Below are 26,273 nucleotides of genomic sequence, written 5' to 3' on the forward strand. Positions count from 1 at the left end.
CAAATTTGCTTCACACTGCCTTGAGTTTCCGATTATTTTTACATTCTCATTCACTGAGGCTCTAAATGGTTTCCCTTCAGCCCCTAATACTTCACAAAATTTTCTACCAATAACCATGCCTTCTGGTATTTTGTTGAGACAGGACTTATCTGCTCCTGTATCAACTAAAAATTCAAATTCCTCATTTTGGGGTCCCACTTCAAAGTTTACCAAGACCTCCTCTAGGTGTTGCATCGGGTCCCCTAAAGTATAGAGCCCTTGACACCCCTAATCGTCGCCTCTAAGCGTTTTCTCTAAGGCTTCTTGTTCTTTGGCTATTGCTTCATCAAGAGTCAGCTTTTTACAGAACCTTCTAATGTGCCCAGTCCGCCCACAGTAATAGCAACGCCTTTCACTTAAAGGGACTTGAGGCCTCTCCGTTCCTCTTGTACCTGATGGTACTCGCCTATCCTTACCTGCTCCTGGTGGTGGACTCCCCCACTCTTTTGAGGCCTTGGACTGCAGGAAAGAGTTGTTTGCTCCCACACTTTCTCTAGCTATAGAGACCATGATCCTAGCTTTGGCTTTTGCTTTTTCTTCTTCCCTCCTTAAATACACTTTCAATGCTTCCCTCAATAACTCATTAATGTCTTTTTTTGCCAATCTTCAATCTTTTCCAGTTTTCTCCGTATATCAGGCCAAGATTTAGTAACAAAATGGAATTTTAGTAGCACTTCACTCTCCTTGGTGTCTGGGTCTATTCTAGAATACAACTGAAAGTTCCGCTTTAGGCGATTAAGCCAAGCAGCAGGAGTTTCATCCTTCTCTTGTGCGCCCTCGAATGCCAATTTTGTATTAGTTCCTTTGGGAACTGATTCTCTGATCCCTCGAATTATCAGAGACCTGTACTCCATCATGGCTTTCCTCCCTTCCTCCTGATTACGGTTCCAATTAGGATCGACTAGTGGCAATTTGTCTCACCTGATGGCACTTGGGGTCCTGGAAGGTTATCTTTTTCCCAAATTCTTATGCTAGCAGCCCTAACCATTCGGGACTCTTCTGGGGAAAATAATATATTTAGAATGGAATTCATCTCCCCCCAAGTGTAGATATTTGGACCTAAGAACTGATCCACTTGGTTAGCAATGCCCACGGGGTCTTCAACTAAACTCCCTAACTCCTTCTTGAATCCTCTTACCTCAGAAGCAGTTAGAGGAGCATTCACAAAACCAACACCTCCCGCTACTCCTCCCATAGGAACTTCTCTAAGTGGAAAAAGTCTCTCTACTGTGGAGGTCTTGGATCGGGTACCACAGTATGGCTCATCTTCAGATACAAGATTACTCATTTGAGGGGTATTGTATTAACCTGGACCTGCTGTAGGTCAACGGCTGTACCTGGTGATAAGAGGTTACTAGGTAAGGAGGCATTTGTGTCCCAGTTACGAGGAGGTGGAGGGACAGCAGTAGGAGGGGGAGAAGAGCTTGGGTGCATGTTAGGTGGAGCTGGAGAAGGGGTGGAGCATGCAGCAGGTGGAGTAGGTATTAGTGCTGGTGCAGAAGCAGCTAAAGGAGTTGAAGGGGGTGGTGAGGGAATGGCCCCCATGGCAGCTGGGAGAAGAACTGGATCTGCTATTTGAGGTGCTCGAAGGAGAGGATTGTAAGGTGGAGGGGCATCAGGAGGCAAGTAGTCTAGGGGGTCTAACCTTTTACCAATTTCTTTAACTCCAGCATCCCCTCTTTCATTCCCCTCTTTCTTGCTCTGCACTGTACAAATTTGCACTCTTTCATTCTTGATGGCATTCAACCAACAAGCTACATATAATAGTTGCTCGGGATCAGTATCTTCTCGAGCTGTCAGATAGTTACTCAGCTGTTGACACATCCACTTGTCTTTTGTCCCACACCACGGCCATCCTCCTTGCACCTCTAATTCTGGCCACACTTCTGAACAGTAATGAATCATCTTAACTTTATCTAGTCCTTCTGCGGCTTTTATAGAGTCCCATTTCCCTAATAGTTCACCTAGGGGACTGTGGGGAGGTATATTCCTCAGTCTCTGGCCACTTTTCTTACTATTGCACCCTCCCATTTTTTTCGGCCTCAAAACAAATCACAGAAATGCCTTTTTCTCTAAAGGAAATATATCTTATTTAAGAAGTCCTGACCTCCTCTGCCGAAACTCCAATTTCTCTGACCCTTTTTGTCAGGACTTTGTTGAGACCTTGGCCCTCTCTTGCCAAGACTCAACAAACAAACAAAACAAAAAAAAAATCCTCGAGACCCTGGCCTCTGAGGTTTTATGCCTGATTTCCTTCATCAGGACTTAGAGAGATCTCGGCCACCTTCACCAAGAGTCAACCACCAAAACCTCGAGACCCTGGCCTCTGAGGCTGTATGCCTGACTTCCTTTGTCAGGACTTTGTTTTTCTGCAGGGCTTTTAAACTTTCCCGAATCCTTCTCGGGACTTGTGAGTTTGCCTAACCTCTCTTGTCAGGACTTAAAACAAAAGTATTGCCTGATTTTCAGTTTGCCTGACCTTCCCCTGTCAGGACTTACGCTTCAGGGCTTGGAAAAACTCGAGATAGGCTTCCTCTGCCAGACCTCGTGCCTGACCTCCATCATCAGGTCTTAAAAACAAATCTGCCTGATTTTCCAAATCGCCTAACTTCCTTCGTTAGGACCTGTATCAGGGCTTTTGGGGTGCGTGCCACTCACACAGTATTTCCTCCGCACACCTGGAGGGGGGTCCTCTTTACCCCTTTGGAGGCGCCTCAATCACCAATTCCACTTGCTTCCCCCTGTTCCCGGCTGGCCCCCTCGCGGGGGTGCGGAACCGCGGTACTGAGGGGTCCTCACTCGCTTCGAGGGGCCGAGCTGCCAGCCCTCATCTCATTCACACAACACTCGCTCACCTCCCGCCGCCGGATATTCTCACCAATCCGGCGCTGCTCCGTGTCACTGTCCCAAGCCGATCTTCTCTGGTCCTGATAGCCAGCTGTCCCGCAGGTCCAGGGTGGGCGGCCGTCCCAGTCCTGGTGTCCTCTTCAGGTGTGGCTATCCCAGACGAGTCCCCCAAGCTGAAATAAATGGGCAGGAGATCTTTCTCCCTTTTAATGCCTTTATTAAAACGAATCAGCTCAGGTGGGGAGAAATCGACGGGTCGCGCCCACACCGCTGTTGCTCCCAGGAGTGGCACGGAGGAGGAGGGTGATGCAGCTTTGTCCACTGGTCTGCAGACAGAGCTGGGGATTCCGTCCTCACAAGAGATTAGGAGATTCCACCTTTTTGGTCCAACACCCCGGGTTGTCTCTCTAGTTAACATCTTTTCAGGTTAGGGTGAGAAGCAAAAAGGATCTAAGCGGGCACTGGACTACGCTCCCATCCTTAGACATCACCTAGGTCACTTAGTTCTATGTTGGGTCGAAATTTTTAGGGTTTTTCCTGGAAAACTGCAAAATTTGGTGCAATGCATTTCTCATCTGCATACTAGCTCTGATGCCACTCCCATTCTCCTGGTACCTGCAGGGTCCTGGTGTCCCTCCCTGGCAAGCATCAGGGGGACAATGGTTAATCACCAACCATTAACAGGTAATTGAAGAAGAACTCATAACAATGAAGCTAACTTAACAGCACTGGTCCAATCTGTTTTAACTCTGCAACCTTAAAAAAAATAGATAACTCTTTATTAATAACATTTATAAAGAAGGGGAGGGCATTGTTAGGGATATGGTTGAAATTTGTGCCTATGAAATATGGATATATGTATCAAACATGTTATTAAGGGGGGGACCAAGGTTTAATCCTAGAATGACGAAACCACAGTGGTCGTTCACAGTGGCATGTACCCGATGATGCCCAGTGATGATTGCCCATGAAGATACACATTATAGATAACCAGGGCCATCAACACCTTCCACCTGAATACAGGATTCCAGGAATTGGTGGAGGAACATTTGTCTCTTCCCAGAAGACGTTTTGTGCAGCTTTGAGTGAAGAAAGAAACCAACATGAATATGATGAACTTTGAAAGGAGACAAAGGGACTCTGCCGTGGGCAAGAAAAAGAGTATAAGAACCGTCCCTGCAGAGCAGCAAGTGTGGACGAAGGGGGATTCGGTGCGATAGAGGCCGAATCTGCATTCACCCAGCCTGTATCCTGGGGTCTGCACTGTCATTTTTGATTGGTGGCTGTCAGGACTGTAATACGGTGGCAAATAAATGTTTATTTTTTTAATTTTTATTACGATTGGGTCAATTTTTATTTTTACTTATAACAGTAGATAAGGCCAGATACTGATAGGTGAAGGAAGCAATGGGGGAAACCATAAATTCCATATGAATTCCATTAATTGACACAGACTATTACTCACTCAAGACTGCGTTAAATTCTGGATTTAGAGAAAAAGAACAGAGACACAAATAAATAGAAAAAAGGGGGGGTATACATTAGAAGGGGTCTTAGGCATTTCTTGGAAGTCTGTACTTCTCAAGTACCTCAGCCAATGCGGAAAGAGCAGGAAATGTGGCCGGGAAATTAGGATTTATAGGAGGCTGCATCCCCTAAAAATTTTGAGACACCCCAGGGGAATGCCCCATGGCCTCTCCCTTTATTCAAATAAAGTTACAGGACTCCTCTGTCTCCTTTTTGGACATAAACTGCTGGTGTTTGTGGATTAATTTTCCTGACACACTGCTGCTTGGGGGTTGCTGCAGGATTTTTAGGGGACCATGGGTCATGCAAGGTCGCTCCTCAAAACCCATCCTTTGTACAAAAGCTGCTCTTTTTTTGACCGTGAATGTCTATCAGTGCAGCAGCACCGACTGGCCGTGCCCCACCCATGACCCTCACAGAAAACCGCCCCCTCCATCCCACTCATAGCTCTCCACCCAACTTTTCTTCCGCTTTACACGACATGTGGACCTGCCCCGTAAGGGCTGATGCAACGCCAGGAACCACACATCCACGCGTTCCACAAAAAGTGTGGCGGAGAGCGCTGCCCCTTTAAGTGCGCCTGTAAGGTCGGGGCGGGGCTTGCCGTGCGCCGCGCTGAGGTCAGATGCGAGTGGGCGCCGTCACAAAAGGAAGTGGCGGCGGCGGCTGTCAGCGCGGGGTGGGGGGCCTGTCGGGCAGCGCGACGGCGGCGGGGCAGCGGCAGCAGCAGCCTGGGCGGCGGGGGCCGCGCCGCGCCATGGCCCAGCAGCAGATGAGCAGCTCACAGAAAGCGCTGATGCTGGAGCTGAAGTCGCTACAGGAGGAGCCGGTGGAGGGCTTCCGCATCACCCTGGTCGACGAGTCCGACCTCTACAACTGGGAGGTGGCGATCTTCGGGCCCCCCAACACTCTCTACGAGGGCGGTTACTTTAAGGTACGGCTTTTCCCCGCTCCGCCGGCGGACCGGGCCTCCCGCCGCCGCGGATGTCCCGGCGAGCTGCCGCCGGGGCCTGCACCATTCTTTTCGCCTCCTGCAGGGCCTCTTTGTCGGGATCGGAGGGGCCGCGGCGGGCTTGCGGTCACTGTCAGCTCCTCCACACTCCGCGGGAGGGGGCCGGGGCCTACGGAAGGAGGGAAGGCAGGGCTCGGCGCCCTGCGAGCTGCCCTTCCCCGCCCGCTGCCAGCGGCGCGGGGACGATCTGCAGGACAGGCTGGCTGGGGGCCTGCGGGGCCTCTTCTCTTAGGATGCCCTCTGGGAAGAGGAGGCCGTGTTATAGCTGTCTCTGTTCTGTTATTTCTCAATTTTAACCCCAAAGAAACGCAGGTACCTCATGGCAGAGAGCAAATGCTTCCCTTTCAACCCCGAGTTTCTCTTGCCTCTAGTCTGTGTGTATTTATTTCAAAGGGGCTTCCCTTGATAGCTTTGTCATGTAGGAGCATCCTGTGTAGGATAAGTAATTCAAGATAAAAGCTGTGAGGTTTTTTTTTATTCAAAACTCCGTGAACTTCATGACTGTTTTTCATCATTTCCCCCCCTCTGGTTTCCTTTTCTTCCTTTTCAAATTTCTAGAGGGCAGCCTTCAAAGGGTTACAGCAACATGTAATTGGTGAAGGTAGATAAATTAAAAGCATTTGTCTCTGAGTCTTCCTGTTAATCCGAAAATGCGGTTGTGGTTCTCTTGTAAATACAGTGAACAAGAAATCTGGCACTGCTGCCCCAGAAAAGGAGGGAAACTTAAATTCTCAAAGCAATTGGAGGAGGAATTCCATGATTTTTCTTAAAGGAAGCAATTGAAAAGCCATAGTGCCTGTAGAAGATCTGTTGCATCAGGCAGACCCCTTTCTACTTGACGTCTGCTTGGTCTCTAGCAAAATAATGTCCCCTTCAGCTCCCTTCTCCCAGGAGTTATTGTTTTAGTAGTGGCTCCTGTGTCTCTCATTTCATGCCCTTTGATTTCTGTCAAACTGAAATAAATTTTGGGATAATTTCTTTGCTTGGCTGACATGCATCTTGGCCTCTCTGGGTGTCCTGGATTCAACTGGGATGGAGTTAATTTATTCTCAGTAGCTGTTACAGTGCTGTGTTTTGGATTCAGAATGAGAATGGTGTTAATAACACACCAGTGTGTTAGTTTTTTTGCAAAGTTGTGTTTATCCTAAGTCAAGGACTTTTTTTCCTTGTCTCATGCTCTGCCAGTGAGGATGTTCACAAAAGAAACTGGGAGGGAGCACCGCTGGGACAGGTGACCCGAACTGGTCAAAGGAATATTCCATACCTTAGAATGTCATGACCAGTATATAAACTGTGGGGAGTTACCCAGAAGGGTGGTTAATGTGGGTTCAGGAAGGGGGGGGGTGTCTGGCATCAGTCAGCGGGTGGTGAGCAACTGTATTGTGCATCGCTTGTTTTTTCCCTTTTTATTATCATTCTTATCATAATTTACCATGATTACTGTATTTTACTTTCTTTTCAATTATTAATCTGTTCTTATCTCAACCTACAAGTTTTATTTTGATTCTCCTCCCCATTCCACCACGGTGGGATGGTGGGGAGGGGGGTTGAGTGAGGGATTGCATGGTGCTTTATTTCCAGATGGGCTCAAACCACAGTGCTGGGTCAAGGTTTAAGAGCTTTGTTACACAAACCCAGAATTAACTTGTAGCATGTGGAATAATAGATTTGTGTTCCGTTTGGCTTCATTATTTAGAAGGAAGGGAAGGCTTTGGCACAAGGCTTGCTTTTTGTAATGAGTTGGTGGACATGCTTGTGTAGGTGTGATAGGTATATTCTTAAACTCGCCTCCATTATTACTTATTCTGGAAGTTGCTCTAGTCTTGGGTTGGTAATTGGGCCATTTTTACATCTGAATGGTTTGACAGCCTATTCCTGCACTTGCATTACTCATCCATTTTTTTCCCAAAGAAATCACAATGGATCAAAATATTTTTGCTTGGGGACTATGTGTATGTAATTGTTCTTGGAAAGAAGTTAATCTATGAAATAATCTGGGGATGTGCATTAACAAGTGTAGACAAGTTTGCCAGTTGCCTTACCTCAGTATTATGAATGTGATATCTCTTTTGGTATTTTATGTCCTTGAAATGTTGTACCTTTTTTGTAAATCCTTCTGACCAGTCCTGTGATGCTTATTTTGAGAGTGGGAGATGGTCTGGTGATGCCTTCACCCCTCCACAAGAGAGGATTTCTCTTGAAGCATCATGGCTGAAGTCTCTCATGTTGTTTCTGTCTCACCTTCCCTCCATGAGGAGCTGTGCATGGTGGGTTTTGTTTTGGTAGTGTTTGATCTTTGGTTATGCATCTTAGATTCTGAAAAGTGATTTTTAGACCCTTGTTCTGTCACTAGGGAGAAGGAGTCCTGTGGTCCTGAGAAGTGATGTTGTTGACTTACTCTGTATTGGGCCTTCAGGCAAACTTTAGATGTGTTAGACTTGGCTTGCTGAATAATTTAGAAATAAAATAAAGTTGGATATTAATCTTCTGGGGTTACTTCTATGATATATTCATAGTATATGCAAGGTGAGCACTAGTTTAGATCAGCATCTGATTTGTTTTTCAGATTTCTTGACTTCATGAAATATTTAGCTTTATCTTGTTTTGTCTTTTTAGTTTCCTAAGATTAGGTAAACAGGATTAGAAATATGCAATTTGTAACTTTTTTTTTAAACTTTGTGGCAATCAGAGTTTGGGAAATTTCTTCCACTTGAGGTGTCGTTCGAGGGTAGGAACTGGAAAGGAAGTACAAAGTCTTCTAGTTAAGCTAAAGTATAAATATTTTGAGAAAAGCCTGTATTTAATGTGACCTTAATAAGGTGTTGGTGCTAGTTGATTGGGAATAAAAATGCTTGATTTGTGCTCATGAAACACTTGGACCTTTTGACAGGTTGTTTTTTTTCTTGAATAAATATGACTTTTATCTCTGGGTTGTTGAACTAGCTGAATAAAGTGAAATGAGGGAAGTGTTCTCTTTGTACCTTTTTGACAGGAGCTATTGTTGTTAAAGGCTGGTTCAACATAGCAACAGATTCTGCTTTCAGTTGCTAATCCTGTAAGTATTTGATAAATTGAAGCAGAAAACCTGTCCCCCTGAATGTTTGTTTAAATGGTAGATTATCAGTATCTTAGTGCTGTCTACAATAAAGGCTGGGGACTTGTTAAAAATTCAAGCACAGCATCTAAGCATATTTTATAAACTAATACAGCATGCTCAGGTTTACTGCAGTACTTCATAGTTTAGGACCTCCTAGCTAGATGGAAAGGGCAGCAGTCTTCAGAAGCAACCACTTTGTGGAGAGCAGCTTGTATCAGGAGCAGTCATGAATTGCAAGTCCCCTTCATGCAATCAGCTAAAAGTGTACATCTGCAGTGAAGGTTGTCACAAGCCCAGATGTTTCTGAATGGCTGTCCTTATCCCTGTTAATCTTTGCCTTATCTAGTGACTTTATGTAGCTATTCATTATGACTGGGAATAATGTTTTGGGCAACCCTTTGCTCAGGTTCCAGATCACCACCCTCAAGGAAGGAGTTCAGTTATTTCATACACTGGTGATCTCCCATTCTTGTGCTGGAAGCCAATATTTCCAGGAAGGTGCAAGTGAGAAATTATATAAATAGAAACTTCATTATTAGATGTGTAATGCTGCCCAGAAGCACAGTTTGACCAAGCTTGCTGTGTCAAGGAAACAAGAAGAATGAACTGCACTGTTAGAGTTTGGTAGTTCTTAGGACAATTTATTTCATAAGGTATTTTTGCTATATGAAGGAGGAAATTTTGAAATAAATGGGGGAGGGAGGAACCCAAGCATTATGCTTAGTTTTTTCAAGTAATTCAGGGGCTAAATACTTGTTAAAGCATTGCTTTCCCTGCTTTTTGTAACTTGTTAACTGTGTGCTGCTTAGAGTTCTGTATTGTTGGATCTCGGTTTCTTCCAAGTGATTTGTTTTGATTTCAAAGCAACTTGCAATATGTGAGAATAATTTTTTTCAGAGCAGTGAATTGATATGGAACTTACAAATAACTGATGGCAAATATGAGCACCATGCTTAAAAGTTTTGGTCTTATAAGATGCTTTCTAGAGAGCTTAAAATTAAGCATATAGAAGTTGTAACTAGTAGAACACAACTACGAAAAATATTTGTTGGTGCCAAGGAACAAATGTGTGGTACTCTGAGCATAAAAGCTGCCTTCTGCAGGCCTCTGCATTGCAAGGTGCTACAAAGCTTCTCTCTCAGTGTAATTAAGCTTCTATTTTTGTTTTCTTTAGGTATTGTTGATGTTAGTGAGCCTCCCACCTATCTGTAGGATAGGATCACCTATTGCTGGCTATCTCCAAAGTGAAAGAGATATCAAGCTGTATGCAGGCAGGAAGGCAAGAAACATCTGATGTTGGTTCATGGATCATAAGCATACTTTATGATCTCTAACTCTCAGGCCTGGGGAATACCTGACTGATCTTCACTCTACTGTTGCATGTAGGTTTTTGGATGGTTGTGTCTGTGGGACCCACAGAACCTCCCAGACTGTAGACTCTTTTGGACATCTGCCTGGCTTCAGGAGGCAACAGGCAAGATAATGATGGTAGCCAGCTTCCAGCCCTTCCCCTAGGACTCCTCTGATACAAGTAGGGATATTGCATATGCTAAGAAACACAGAGAATGGTTTTCACTTCTAATACTGCCTGAGAATAGAAGATTGTATACACTTAGGTCCTGTTGTATGGCAAGAGGAGACCCTGCCTCTGCCATATGGATAAAAATAGAAAGCTTTCCATTTGGAAAGATTGAGCACTGTCAGTTTGCATAATTCATTGTTTGGCTCTATTTCCATGAGTCTGCACAGAGTGATCCTTGGATAAGGTAAAATAAAACATGACTTTTTCTTAGACAGCAACGTGAGGAATTGTCCCTGTTGAGATTTCTTGCAAGTCTATTCAAGAGATAATAACTAAAAAGCATGTGCATAGCTTTAGATCTGGTTTATATTATGGAAATTAATGGAAGCTTTTGACTCTGTAGTGTTAGAAGGGTGTTCTTAATATTTGTTTGCTTGGTAAATCCTTAAGATCTTTGCTATTGCAGTGATGTTCTACCAGTGTCTCAGTGTGGGACCACATCTGTAACTTCTCAAAAGCTCAAACATGTTTTTACCTTGCTGTTTCTGAAGTCATGTTTACACTGCCTGTTTTTACATAGTGATATATTCACACTGTTTTCTTTTTAATAACACTTAGGTTGTAATCCATGATGCTCATTTTACATCTAGAGAGTAGGAAATGCCAGGAAAAAATGCTTGCAGAACTTTATTCTGTTCTTTGACATCCAGCTTGGCTGTGTCGTTTATGGCCATCATCAGATAGTCATAGTAATATGTAATATAGGCTCAAGAGCCGAGATATTATCTTGAACTGAAGTGTATCTGAGTTAGTTGGAAACATAGCAGTTACAGATGAACTGCAGTATGGCTGGACTAGAGGTCATGTGACTCATAGCATGTCCTCTTATAATTTGGGCTGTGTATCATCAGATGTGTGTATATACATGCATGTACACAGAATTAGCTTCCTATTTCCAGAGTGCTACGTAATTTTTTGAAACTTTAGTGTTTTATCCAGCATTTTGAGTTAGAAGAATTGCAATTACTAAGCTGTTGTGGTAGTGACTGAATGTCTCATCTCACCAGATCAGTTTAATAGTAATTTGGCACTGTGTACCTTCCCCTGAAGCACTAGTAGCCAAGATGAGCCAAACTGATTGCCTATCTCCACATTTTCTGAACTATTTAAAATGCATAAATATCTGCCCTAAGTGTCCTACAAATAGGAGAAAAATTATAAAGCTACTGAATTGGGATACATGTATGATATTTTTGAATCTTGCTTGACTTGAAGAAATGTGACTTTCAGACTTTCTGGATGTTTGGGATTTTTTAATTGAGGCCATCACATGGAAAACGAGGGGAATGTAAACGGGCTGTCTTAAGTGGGTGACACTTTGAGATACTGTAGTATTTGTTAATCCCAGAGAAGGCTGCCTGGCAAGTAGGCTGTGTCTTACTCCTTAAGGTTTTAGTACTAAAACATGACATGATGAATTTCCATTGGGCTGTTTTGTTTTCTTAAGATGATACAAGTAATTGAGAAATTTGGGTAAAGGGCTTTTGCTTGGGAGAAGAAACTTAAGTTGATAGCAGTAGGGACATGTTTGCAATAGCTATGTGACTCTTCCCCAAGTTTTGTATCATAGTTAAAGTATTTAAGGCATATGTTTTCATATTCATTGTAGCAAAATATTTGGACATGTTAAGATGCAAAACTCTTTGCCAGAGTATTGGAACAGTGTACGGACCAATGTTTAGTCAATTGTGCTACTTGGGTCAGTTCTTGTGTGATAGACATTGTGCAAAAATATTTGGTTTTAAATTAATCTTTAGGCATCTCTACAGCTAGAAACCTTTTGCTGTCAGACATAGGCAAAGGCTGTGAATAATATTCTCTTTTGCAGCACCCTCTTTGGCCTTGTCAAAAGAAAAGCCATGCAATGGAGTAGTGTCCTGGTTTAGGGCAAATTTGGGAGAAAACCTCCAAAGGGGGCCCCTCCAGAAAGAAAACCCACACAGCCCCTCCCTCCAACCAGTTCAGGAAGGATTCCTCAGAGAGAAGTGGAAAGAACCTGTTTATTTAACAGGCAAAACACCCCCCAGCACACAAAATGAACAATCCCGGATGACAACACTCTTTCACTGCTCTGAAAAAGATGACAAATTCAGAACGTCTCTCCTGGGGGTGGTTGTTCTGTTATTGGTCCCTCCGGCGCTGGGAATAGCTGCCACAAAGTGCAAACTCTCGATGTTTCCCAGGTCCCAGTCTGGAGCAGGCTCGAGTGGTTCCAAGAAAGGGAAAGAAAGACAGTCCCGGGAAAATTCGGACTGCCTAGCTAAACTAACTAACAAGCAAAAGCAAAAAAGCAAGAGCAAAGCAGGAGCAAGAGCCAGAGCAAAGCGAAAGCAAAGCAAAAAGCAAAAGCCACGCTATGTACTGCCCCATCTCTGTGTCCCGCCAGTTGTGGGGGAGCAGGCTGATAACAAAACAAAAACAAAACTTTGCTCTTTATTAGGTTTCTTTTTCTTGGGCCAGGTTTCATAATCCCTCAGAAAGAAACATAATACACCCAAGGATAGCTTCGCTATTACTTTTGGGGACATAGAATAAGCAGGATGACTTTTGCTGCAGTTTTAGAAACAAAAAAGGTTTAATAAAAGGCAAAATAACAAACAGAAAAAATCGAGCCAGGTACAGAGGTCTGCTCCTGGTATAAACACCTCACAAAAGCACTTTTGTTCTCTTTTACCTGATGGGCCAGGCGGGACCTTTTGGCTTCTATTCAATTAGATGACCTCGAGTTTTTGGTGAAGTCTCTGAGGTCGTATGAGGTGGCTTTTCAGCCAATCGTTGAGAGAAACTTCTGGGCTTCTTTCCTTTTTTGGGGGACAAAGGCTAGCTTTGCCACTCTTGTCATTAGGGGGCACACTCCTACAGCTCTTCAGAGCCAATCTTGAAGGCCCAGAACATAATATCCAGCATAAACAGAACAGACGACTGGGGATACAAGCATTATAACGTCACCCTAGGACAAGTAGCTTTGACTTAAAATGCATTCTGTGAATATGCATTTGGTCTTGCATAAAGTCTGCTTGTATAACCCTCTAATTCATGGGTATAAGCTAAACTGGTGTGCAAGTGTTTGCTGATCTAGGCTAGAATAACTATCTGTGAAAGCACTCACCTTTATTAAAAGAATGGGCATGTTAGAATATATTGACGAAAACTGAATTTCGTTACTGTGCTCCCAATTACTTCTCTTGCAGAATATTAACTCTGCCAATACTTGTGCCACCATAGCTGAATGCCTTTCAGTGATGTGTTAAGCTTGATAGGTTAAGGCTTCTTTTATATCTTTTCCAGTGTCTAGTAGCTATTATCTAAATCCCTTCTAATTTGTCATTAATGTGGTAACAAAATGCCCATACACAAATGTTTGATGAAGGCTTTGTCAGTTCTTAATGATATAGCTACTTCAGTGAGATCTCTGCCTAATCTCTCATGTGGTTTGTTTGGGTTTTTTGTGACCATAAGTTATTCAAAATGCTAAGCAGAAAAAGCATTGAAGCTCAACTTTTATTAAAAACTTAGATTTATACAACAGAAAAAACATTACCATCATCTATTGAATTTGAACATTAAGCGTCAAATGGCTGTCTCTTGAGGCAACTAGTCATGTTAACAAGTCCTTTGTAGAGAATTATTTGTCACTTTTTTGAAAGACCAGTTCTTGTCATTTAGGAATGGTGTTCCCCAATTTATTATTCCCACTGAAACATCTCAGACCATGTGCTGCTTGCTCCCTCCTCCTGTGGTGGGATGGAGGGGAGAATTGGAGGCACAAAAAGATCACAGGTTGTGAAATGAACAATTTACTAGAAACAGCAATAAAATAAGAAAATGAACAGTAACAACAGCAATACTAATAGAGAGAAAAACGCCATTGCCCTCCATCCCTTGCGTACATGGCATGAGGTGGTATCTAATAACCTCAGGGTCTGGCTATGCCCCTCCTGGCTGCTGCGAAAATTAACCTTGTCCTGGCTGGAACTAGGACATTATCTACCCCTTATTCTATATCATCTGTGTCATGTCCAGATCCTGCAACTTCGAAATATATATATTTCTATATGTATATATACACACACAAGCATGGGTATCATTCCCTTAGACAATGGCTGTCCTTCCAAGATGTGAAATGTTCAGTTCATTTAGTCCATGAATGTGGGTTCTATCTGTCCTAGATGTCTTCCAGGGAAGGAGGGCTGGTGTGCTATCAGCTGGTTGCTGCATTAGGAGCTCATGATTTGTGTATCTGGAGCAGTCCATTCGAGTTATGACATACAGTGGCAGTGTCATTCAGCAACCAATATTATACAATTCAACATAACAGGCTGTTCTCACCCAAAAATCAAATCCCATTGAGGTACACATCGTGTTTCCCCATCCTTCTGCATTACCCACCAAGTGAACCCGAGTCCTTGAGCAAAATCAGTCCCATGAATGGGTTTGCCTTTTCTTGAGGCAGGACTAATCCAAACTCTTCCCTAACACATTCCTCATAGGCACGTGGATGTTTTGATTGGGCAGGGCCAGCTCGATTGATAGACCCTCTTGTGTTAATTAACCAGGTGGCCTTCGCTAAATGTAGATCCCAGTGTTTGAAGGTCCCACCACCTATTGCTTTCAATATGGTTTTTACCAGTCCATTGTACTGTTCCATCTCGCTATTTTACTCCTAAAAACTGAATTTCCTGGGCAGATCCTTTGACCTAACTTTGCTTTATGGCAAAACTGGCCTTCAGAAGGGTATGGATTATCATCTCCCTTTTCTCAAAAACATCCTCTGCTGTGTTGCCCCATATGATGATGTCATCAATGTATTACAAGTGATCACTACCTGTTCTTTGATCTTCTGAGAGTTGAGGTGAGGTGTTCAGCTGCCTAATTTCCTCTTGTCTCCACAGCAGCTATCCCAAAAGCCCAACAATGCCCTTTTGGGCCCTTAAAATACCCTCTCCTGATGTAATCTATGCCAAGGATGAGATGTTGTCCTGGGGTAACTTTATGATGCTGAATTGTATCCCCATTTGTCTGTTTAGCACAGAAATAAGTTTTGCACCCTTAAAACTAGATCTGAGAGTGAAGGAGGCGAGAAGGAGAGGTGGTAGAATGTCTGAGGTGGCTGTACTCAAAAACATAGAGATAAGAGCTTGAGTTTTCCTCCTACCCACAGACTGTGTCGTCTGCAGCCCGGACAGTGGGAGAGAGCTCTCCTTTGCTTTTAGTTAGTTTTTTTAGCTAGCTGAGGCAAAGAAGTTCCCCAGACTGTGGCTTTTCTTTTTCTTGGAACTGATTGGCTGTGCTCTGGACTGAAAACCCAGAAAGACACAGGGAGCTCACACCTGTGGCCCACCAGGGCCCAGGACGCAGCATTTTCCAGCGCAGGAGGGACTGATAAGAGACTAAGCAAGCTGAGCTATACTCCACGAAAAGGACTTTCTGAATTTGCCATCTCTTCAGAACAGTGAGAAGTTTTCTTGTTTAATATAATTCATTTTTTATGCTTGTGAATACTTTCGTTGTTAAATAAACAGGTTTTTTCCACTTTTCTCCAAGGAAATCTTTCCTGAACCAGTTAGGGGGAGGGGCCACATGAATCTGCTTTCTAGAGGGACCCCTTAGGAAGTTTCCTCCCAAATTTGCCCTAAACCAGGCCAGTCACAATGGGGTTTTTTTGCCATCTGTTCCAAGCCAGGCTCAGTTCAGCTTCCAGTACAGTCAGCTGTTGGAATCCCCCTGCCACTCCAGAAATAGAGATGGATTTTGCCCCACTATATCTCGATGGCATCGGGGTACATTGTGCACTGGTGTAAACTAAAGCCTTATACTCCTGTGGGTCTGATGTGCCAGGCCATCAGTTCCACACAGTCTAATAGATCCGACTGTCCCTTTCCTACACCTGGCTGGCCTCTCTAGTTCTGGCCATGCTACTTGTTGCTCACTTGTTGTAAATATGATGAACTGCAAGGTCCCTTCAAGAGGATTTGAAGTAACATCAGCACCTTCCATTCTGTCTGAGGACCTGCCCACTGGAAACTGGAGCATCATTTATCCTTCAAGAATTTCCCATGGTGGTTGTTCTTCCTCTCAACTCACATACCCATGGCTCCTAGGACAGAGGTGGGTTTTCCATTCTACTTCCTCATGTCCTTTCCATGGTCATGTAGGTAAAAGCACAGGTTACCTACCTCATAGTGTGTTCCCTCTCTCTCTTGAGCAGGGGCATGCTTGCTCTTAATAGCAGAGACTCTGGCCTGTACTGGCAGGGCACAGGACATTTCCTCTTTAAATTGCTGGATGTCCTTGGACAGTCTTTCTATGGCTGAGATGCAGGCCCACAGGGAGGAAGAGAGACTTTCCTCATATTACCAGCTGAGCAACCAAATTATCCACTCTTTGTTCTCCTTCTTTCCATGATGTCACTGCCAATGAGTTGGTGTACAACGATGGCATGCTCCATAGGAACTTCCGCCACATGGGTTGTGTGCCCTAGGCTTCATCTGGACCTATAGGGGACTGCTTGTTACTTGAATCCTTATAGAGTACCTCCAGCACAGCTAATTCTCTCAGGTACTGGATACCTTGCTCCATGCTGTTCCATTTATCTCAGTGCGCTGATAGATCATCCATGAAAAGATACCTTTCCCTCATGCTTGACAGGAGACATCTCCAGAGGCTGAGAGTTTCTGTCTTTTTCCCAATCCCCTGGTCAATGCCCACATCCCAGGACAGGGATCCCAGCTGCATGGCTTCACTACCATCTAGTTCCATATCTTGGGTCATGATATCCCAGCATTGGAACAGTCAGGTCATCATGGGCTCACCCTACTGGTGGCTGAAATCATATCTCGCAGCTCACCCAGGGACAGGGATCAAATTACGATCTATGCTCATGCCTTTTACTCTTGTTGTGAGGACCCTACTTCCTCTTCATCCCTCACTAAGTGACCTGATTTGGTCTTGGATTTTTTCTTCTGTATAGGGGTGACTGTTACCAGCATGGGTTGTTCCTCTGGTTCAGCTGCAGTTTGAGTGGCCACAGTGCCAGTTGCTCTGCTTTTCTCCTCCTCCCCCTGAGGGTGCTGTCTCGTAACGAGCAGTCTCATAAATAGCAGGCAGAGCCCAGCAAAATGAAGTAATTTGTGCCTTTCTGGAACTGCCCACAGCGTTTTCCTTTCAGATATTCTTCCAGTCTAACAGGGTTCTCTGGTTGTTCAGAGATGACCTTCAAAACCATTGGAGAAGTCCTCCAAATAGTGGCCTGTTTTCTGCCACATTCCATGCCACTCATTACTATCCCACCCTCGTGGCAAATCTCTGACTATCCTCTCTAGAACTCTCTTTCTTGTCTCTTTCATGGTGTGGACTGCACTGAGGAGACCTGGCAAACTTAGCAACAATAACATGCTTTCCTTAACATCCAGTGGCAATTCAAAATTCTAAAAAGCTGATGTAACAGACCTGAAGGAGGAAAAGGGTGTGAAAAGCTAGGGAAAATCATCTTGCCAGGTTCCCACCCCCCACTGGGTACTATTATTCATGGACTCCCAAAGCTAGGAACCAAGGTAAGGGAAGGAGAGCAACACCGAATACACATCCCAAATGACCTTCATTGACTTTGATGTTATCATGTCATAACCTGATATCTTACAGTACAGCAACAAAGCAATCCTGATTCCTCTCCCTACCGTAAAAAACAAGACCGCAAGCAGCACATATGGGAATATATACAGGGTTAGGTACCACATGCACATGAACAGACCAAGCAACACTTTAATCAGTGGCTGCATACCTAATACAACAAATGCTTACATCAAATTTGTTTCCATCCTGCTCTGGGCAGATCTGTTGCTGTTGTCATCTCAACCCTTTGTGCTCCACATTAGGTGCTAATTAATGTCATGGTTTAGGAATGGGCCATGTTGATGCAGCTAGCCCCGCCCCCCCCCCCCCCCCCCCCCATCTGGGCCAAACCCAGGACAGCGACCTACATGCTTGTTTAGTGATAAAGGAAGTCAAGCCAACAATTTTTGACCAGACTGATCACTTGACTTACAATATAGATTTTAAAATTACAGCTTCAGCAGCATGTGTACATCTACAGAGCATCAGAGCATATAATTTACATTCCATGTTTAGCTCTTTGAGACTGGAAAAAGGACTCACCTGAAGCCAGCTGTTATAGAGTCGTTACAGAAAAAAAAGTCACCTATCATCACCCTTCAGAGTATACTGGGCTTTCAAGAAAGCTCTAATTTACTTATATTTGCATACTGGAAGCTGTACAGTAACCATCATTTTTGCATCTCATTAGTAGCCAGATAACCCTTATTGCATTTATGGTCTGGGTTAACTTTGCAGGTTTGAGAGCACCTAGCAAATTACAGCTTCATTGTACTGGACACTAGACAAGCAGTAACACAGTAACATACATCTCGCCCTTAAAATATGCCAACAGCACTGCCTGCCTCCTGCAAAAGGAGACAAGTTTCAAAATATGTTCTTTTACTCTTGTTATGCAAAGATTAGTCTCATTTGAGTAGATTGTTTGCTGCTCAAGTGTTTTCAGTTGGCCTCTTCCCAATAGAACATCATTTAAAGCATCCATGTGTGATCACAGAAAAAGGAAGAATCAGATGCTGAAATTAACACAAGAACACTAGTTAGTTTCAGGCGCTTTAAAAATAACAAACAACAAACCACACCCACACCCCTTCAAAAGCAGCCAACCAAAACCATTTCAGCCTATTTGGGGTTTATAGGAAGTAATATTTTCTCCTGCTGGCAAGACGGCTCTTGTGCTAAAAGCAAATATGCTGTCAGCTTTACTACAGATCCAGTACATTTTATGGCTTCAAAGTGTTTATCTCAAAACAAATCTCTGGAGTACATTGTCCTGGTTTAGGGCAAATTTGGGAGAAAACCGCCAAATGGGCTCCTCTAGAAAGCAGATTCAAGCGGCCCCTCCCCAACCGGTTTGGGAAAAGATTTCCTTGGAGAAAAGTGGAAAAAACCTGTTTATTTAACAGGCAAAGCACTCGCCAGCACAGAAAATAAACAATATTAAACAATAAAACCTCTTGCCGCTCTGAAGAGATGACAAAGTCAGAAAGTCCCCTTCATGGGCTGTAGCTTAGCTCACTCAGTTTCTTATCAGTCCCTCCGGCGCTGGAAATGCCACAGCCCAGGCCCAGCCCAGTGGGCCACAGGTGCGAGCTGCCGGTGCTCTTCTGGGTGTTCAGTCCAGAGCAGATTTAAACAGTTCCAAGAAAAAGAAAAACTACAGTCCAGGGGTCCAGGGAACTTCTCTGCCTCAGCTAGCTAGAAACTAACTAAAAGCAAAGGAAAGCTCTGTCCCGCCATCTGTCCGTGCTGCAGACAACACAGTCCAGGAACAGGATGCGGGGGAGCAAGTGCAGTTTCTGATAACAAACTCTGTGCTTCTTCTCTCCCCCCCTTGTCTCTTGGAACCAATCTTAAAGGTGTAAAACTTATTTCTGGGCTAAACAGACAACTGGGGATACAAGCATCATAAAGTCACCCCAGGACATTACACCTACATCATTATCTAATGTTTAGTGTTGCTCAGCAAAGTCACATCATCTTTTCAAGATAGAAAGCCTGCAGAGATACAAAGGTTGAATACAGTGGCTGTTTATAGCCCATATTAACAGCAAGTGGTAAAGCATTTCAGGCTCAACAGTCCCAATCTTAGAGGGAAAAATTGAGGAGTCAGATGCTGGGCAAGTGATCATAGAAGTATCCAAGCAATGACATGCAGCAAACACAAAGGGCTGTCCAGTCTTTCTGGATAGCATGCCTGTCAACACCAAATTTCATATTTCACATAGGGCTATTTTACTGGCTACACACATCAGGACTAAAATGCTGTCATTCTTCTATCAGTAGGGGAAAAAATATTCCTCAGCAAATTCAAAGCAGGGTAACCCATACTGTGCACTAAGCCATATGTGCTGTGGAGCTCACATTAACTGTACAATCACTTCCGCACTGGGTGCTGCAGCCTGTATTGTAGAGGGTTTTTTAATGCTTCTGCTCTAATCTCCAAAATAAACATACAAGGCAGCATATCTAATTATAAGGTAACACATTGCTCATTTACTTTTTTATTGTGAACGGTTAGCTTTAAACACAGCTAGTGCAATATCAGATTAATGATCATGGAAGTGTGTATCACTAGTTCATTATTCTTACAGTTCAATAGTTTAACACAAAAAGCCACATTAGCAAGATTCTCAATTTGAAAATTAAACACTGACTGATCTGACATTCTTGTATCATAGGACATTAAAGTTGCTTCCGATGTGAAATGGTGTCTTTAAAATCACAGCTTCATCAAAGAGACAATTGACTATAGCAAACTAATGAGAAAATTTCACCAGAAAAACATAAGAATATGCAAAAAAGAGTCCCCAAAACCACCTCAGCCAATGATAAAGTGTTTATAAGCATGGATTTTAAAGTCATCCTTTTACAGAGAAAGATTTTCTCACATATTTCCCCCATAAATACATAGCACAGAACAGGAACTGGTTGAGACTACTTCCTCATCCTATATGTAACAGAAGTGTCCTCCAAAAAGATAAGCACAGAAGTTTACCCAGGTAAAAATGATCCTGCACTCTCCAGAAGAAACTTAATTACAAATAGTTCATCCTTTGATTTTCTGTATACTGGTAGAACAGGAGTGACACAATAACCATTGCATGGATGAGCATTACAAGTCTGATGCTTGTGAAGTGCATCTCAGGAGCCAGTGCTGACCTGGGACCCCCACCCTGAGAAACTCCAGGTCTAAACCCAGAATTCCACACATATATCTTCTTAGTAATGCTTGGTAAGCTGCCCAAGAGAAGTGACAAGGAAGAAAATGCAGACATATCCCGAACACTGAACTGGAGGTTACAAGCAGGTGTCTGTACAAGGTTGACTCAGAGCCTGAAATCCTGTACATAACCACCTTTACCACCCATTTAGTTCAGATAATTGTCTTATTTTCCTCAAAAAAACTAAAGTGGGATGTCTTATTCAGTCAGCTGGCACCGGGGCATTTGGCCCAAAGGCACTTCAACTTGCATCCTCCACCTTCTGGGTAGATGTCCTACTCTAAAAGCCACTGCCCAAACAGAAATGCAAAAGTCCAAGCCAGAAGACAAAAGGAGCCTGACTGCTGTCCTGGTTTAGGAATGGTATTTGCCGACGTAGTACTCCTGCTAAAACCACGCACTGCTTCCCCCCCCACCCCCCCCACCCCCGCAGTTGGAGGCACAAAAGGCAAAGATCACTGGTAGATATAGGGATAATTTACCTGAAACAGCAATGAGAAAAGAAAATGAACAGTAACAGCAACAATATTAATAACAAAAGGTATAAAAAAGAAAGGATTTACACGGAAAGCCCATAACAATAAATATCGAATGGCTTCCCCTGACATGTTTTCTCAACAGGAACCTCTTTTCCTCTGAAGTCAGAGTCCCTTTCCCCCCACCCCCGGCAATTACATGAGGTGGTATAGATTAACCTCAGTGTCTTAGCCATGGCCCCTCCCAGCTACTGCAAAAATTATCCCTGTCCTGGCCAGAACCAGGACACTTCTCAGAACAGAAAACTTAGGAAAAGCTGCCAAGATTATAAATATTTCACACTGTAAAGTGAGCTGATAAACAGGACCAAGCCCTCCTTCCAGATGAGCACCTAGACAAGGTTAAGACAATAAAAGTAGGTATTTATTAAAGGCCTTCAGAAGGTAAACTTTGGGCAGTCAAAGCTACTGAGAGGCACTACACCCAAGATGGATGACGGTCACTAGTTTTTCAGACAGATATAAGTTTGTCCGTTTACATATCAGGGGTTAATCCTCCAATTATAGCTTCAGGTAATGAAGTAATATTCCCCCAGTTTGCTTCCACGGTACTCACTTTTGTTTATACTTTTTGGGGCCTGAGGCTGTAGGGTGTCCTTGTATCTCAGAGGGATTGTTTTGTCTCACCCAAATGTGAAGACAGTTAACTAACACTTTATATTGAATTTAGTGTTATGCACTAATGCAGTACAGGATTTGAAAAACATAACGGCTAAAATCTTAAGTCATCACTGGTACTGAGTAGACATAGCAATAAGAACATGCTTTCCTTAACATCCAAAAGAAATTAAAATATCTTGAATCTTTTTTAACAAACCTGAAGGAGAAAAGGGGGTAAAAGCTGGGGGCAATCATCCTCCCCTCTATCCCTACAGACTGGATACGATTATTAATGAATTCCCATATGTAGCATCCAAAGCTGGGGCAGGTGAGCAACACTAAATATATATCCCAAAATTATCCTCATTGCCCTTGATGTATATCCTAAACTGATATCCCACAGTAATGCCTCAGGTTGTAGCTTTTATATTTTTCAGATTCTATTCTGCTTTAGTGTGTAAGTCTAGGCTTCATATTAGGGGATAGTAAGCTCTCTCCACAGAATCGGTAGACAAAGCAATTCCTTCTGTAGCTGGGGACCCAAGGACAGCCGATCCAGATCTCAGGCCCATGAGCATAAACAACGGTGGACCAAAGAGAGAAAACAAGAACAATGGGACTTCATGGGCTAAAGCTGTAATTGGACAATTAGCTCCAATATGCTAAAGGACCAAAATTTATAAATGTGTGAAAAACACGTTCACTCTCCTGTGAAAATTTAAACAGTTTAATAAAGGACAATAGGAGACAAAGACAGTAAAGCAAAGATTATGGTTAGGTGTGTTTTGGCACTTAGCCAAGAGCACACAGTCACCTTCAGGGATACCCCTTAAATATCTTTTCCATTACATCAGCCTGTTGCATATTCATAGACCCATATGCATATCCATAAACTAATTTACATTTTCCAGGAACTATTTTACATGGCCCCTCCTTGGGTCTGCCTTTTTAGAGCATGTGTGTTTCTTGGCTGTGGTTTTGGCTCCTCCTTATCACTTCCAGTTTGAGCCTTGGTCCATACTTTCTTCAGACAATGAGTGCTGATAGTTTGCATATCAACAGCAGGGTCCTCATTACATGTTCACTGGATGTTATCCCGACCAAACAGACAGTTCACTCATAACTATCAGCTACCACTACTACTATGTCTAAGTTTTTGTTAATAGCAGAAATAAAAGCAAAGTTATTTTAACATTATACATATAACATTCATTCTAATATTTGCAAAAAGCCAACAACATAATATGTATTTATAACAAGTGTGAGACCCCATGACCTGTCGTCCATTTTTTGGCCATTTTGGGTTGTGCTGCCCAGCGTGGATCTATTTGAGACTTCTGAATAAATAGCTGCTTTACTCTTTAGCTCCATCTAGTCTCTGTTCTAGGTCAGCCTTCACAAGACTTCAACAGTACAGCAACAAAACAACCCTGATCCCTCTCCCTGCTCTGAAAAGCATCATGAGGAGCACATAGTGCATATATGGCAGTATATACAGGGTTAGGTACCACAACCATGTGAACAAAGGAAGCAGCATTATAACCAGTGGCTCCGTACCTATTGCAAATTCTTAGATCAAATTTGTTTCCAACCTGCTCTCAGCAGATCTGTTATCTCAACCCTTTGTGCCCCACACTGGGTGCCAAATAAGGCTGTCAAGGTTTAGGAATGGTATTGCCCAATTTAGTGTTCCCACTTGTCTTGGTTTGAAAGACAGGTGTCTACTAAGGAAGGCAGGAGCCTCCCTTGGAATGGAAAATATAACCCACTTCCCTCTGAATTGTTATAATTTTTGAAATCAAGGGGCTTTCAGACAAAAATATAGGAAAAGGAATAACAGTATTTACTAGTATATATAACAAGGCACACAAACAACAACAGTGGCAGCGACAACACACAAAACCAGAAACCCAGTAGCAGCCTTCTCTCAGCTGTCACTTTCCCCTTTGGTATAGTTATGATCACAGCTGGCCAGGGCACTGTTGGCTCCCAGGCAGGAAAGGCAGGTGTGATGATTTCCCCACGGCTGAAGGAGGTGCTGTGGCATGGGTTTCGGCCATCTCCCTCCATGCAGTAATGGTGGACGTGGCTGGCAGAAATGGATGGAGAAAAGGCTTCCTTTATGAACTCACAGGGAGAGCCGATCGTGGTGCCCCCTTTGGATAGCAAAAAGAGCTGTAGCAGGAACCTTGGAGTAGCAAGCTTGGAAGGCAGAGATTAGCAAAGTCCCGGAGTGGTAGGTGAGATGTATCAGAAACTTGGTAGCTGTAGCTGAAACCACAGGGCATCCCGTCAGGGCAGGAGGTGCAAGTTATAGTGTAGCAAAGAAACTTTGGAGTAGTGGCAAAAAACGGCAGGGGGGTGCAGGGGCAGCCCTACTGAGCAGAGCAAGGGAAAGGCTCCCTGGGAGGGGAAAGGGGTCAGGAACCTGGGGTTTTCCCTTAAGGCACCAGAGCAGATGGTGAAGGGTCCTTTGTTTGGTGAGGTAGGGTGTTAATAAGGTCCCAGTGCAACGGCCGCTCTTACGAGTAGACCTCCACTCACGGTAGGAGAAGGCATCACAAGACAGAACCCTGCAGTGGTGGTGAATTCTTCCCACAGCGACTGCAGCCTCCTTCTCCTCTGAATGCTGAGAGCGCAAGGGCTTGCAGTTGCCCCAGCCCCTTCTTTTTCCAGCCCAACTCTCACAGTATCTCTACCCTTCCCAGAGAAACCCCCAGGTAAAAAGAGGGAGTAGCCAGCTGGACCCCTCCCCCTACCTGTGGCATCTTCTTTTGTTGTTGTTCTTTAGTCTCTCTTAAGTATCCTGTCGTTATTGTCTCCTAGCAACACATATGGGGAAAAATTATTTGTGAGAAAGAAACAAAAGAAAGACTCTTAAACCCCAACACTATCAAAATCCCCCAGACCACGAATAGCTCACTCACTTTTCCCCTCCCCCGAGGCAGGATGGGGAGGAGAATTGGAGACACGGAAGGGTAAAGATCGCTGGTTGAGATACAAACAATTTATTAGAAACAGCAATGAAAGAAGAAAGTGAACCATAACAACAACAGTGTGTACAAGACAGGCAAGTAATTTACATGCAATTGCTTACCACTTGGAACTCAGTGCAACTTGACTGTACACCCCGGCAAAACAGGAAAGAACATAACCCCACTTTGTGTCATCCCCCCCTGCCATGCATGGCAGTATCTAATAACTCCAGGTTTGGGGTTGTACCTGTTATAGGTAAAAATCGATAAAGCCAATTTAATAATTAATAAAAATAGATTTTTATTTCATGACTTATATACAGTCTCGACAGCCACAATCAAAAGGGACAGCGCCAAGCCCGGGATCGGCGTTGGGTGAACACTGATCTGACCTCTATCGCATCGGACCCCCTCTGTTCACGAAGGCTGTGCCTGTCCAGTATTAGGTTCTGTTTTGTCAGGCCAGGGTTTTATGAGCCTTTAAAAGGGAACCTAATACACCCAAGGATAGCTTAGCTATTACCTTTGGAGGCAAAGAATGAGCAGGATGGCTTCTGTTGCAGTGTTTGAAACAAAAAGGTTTAATAAAAGGAAAAACAATAAACAGAAAATCCGAGCCAGGTACAGAGGTCTGTTCCTTCTAGAAAACACATTCACAAAAGCCTCGTGGTTCCTTTGTTCTCTCCTTTTCTACCTTATGGCCCAGGCGGGACTTTTTGGCTTCTATCCAATTAGGTGACCCCAAGGTTTTAGTGAAGTCTCTGGGGTCCTATAAGGTGGCTTTTCACCTGATCGTTGGGAGAAACTTCTGGGCTTCTTTCCTTTTTGGGGGGACAAAGGCTAGTTTGCCACTGTCATTAGGGGGCATTCTCCTACACTCCTTCAACTCACCCATTACTATACATCTACAGAGAAAGAGGAGAAAGGAGTATAGATTAGAATGCCAATAATTTTTAAATTTTGTTGCCAATCTTCTATCTTAACTTTGGTGAAGTGTTTTTCCAGGTAGGCTTCAAGTTTCTGGCTATATATGACTTTTACATAGAGGTAGGTTAACAACTTTTTTATCACAACAATAACTACAGAACTTTTTCAGTGCAAAACTTTCTTGTAAACAATTTTAACTAATGCAAACTTAGAAAACAGTCTTTGCTTCTAGCCGTGGCTCAGTTGTTTGTGCATTCTTCTTCTGGTGCTGTCTGCTGCTCTCGGATCAGCTGCAC

General features: G+C 43.6%; 1 protein-coding gene across 1 annotated transcript in view; it reads left to right on the forward strand.

The window, feature by feature from the left end:
• Positions 1-5,023: 5,023 nt before the first annotated feature.
• Positions 5,024-26,273, forward strand: part of LOC135289115 (ubiquitin-conjugating enzyme E2 R2-like) — a 119,696-nt gene continuing 98,446 nt past the window's right edge. Inside the window, exon 1 of the mRNA XM_064402474.1 lies at positions 5,024-5,347. Within this exon, the coding sequence (XP_064258544.1) occupies positions 5,039-5,347 (309 nt within the window). The 5' untranslated portion in view covers positions 5,024-5,038. The remainder of the gene's footprint in view (positions 5,348-26,273) is intronic.

This window comes from Passer domesticus, chromosome W (genome assembly GCF_036417665.1).
Source record: "Passer domesticus isolate bPasDom1 chromosome W, bPasDom1.hap1, whole genome shotgun sequence".
Taxonomy (NCBI): Eukaryota; Metazoa; Chordata; class Aves; order Passeriformes; family Passeridae; genus Passer; species Passer domesticus.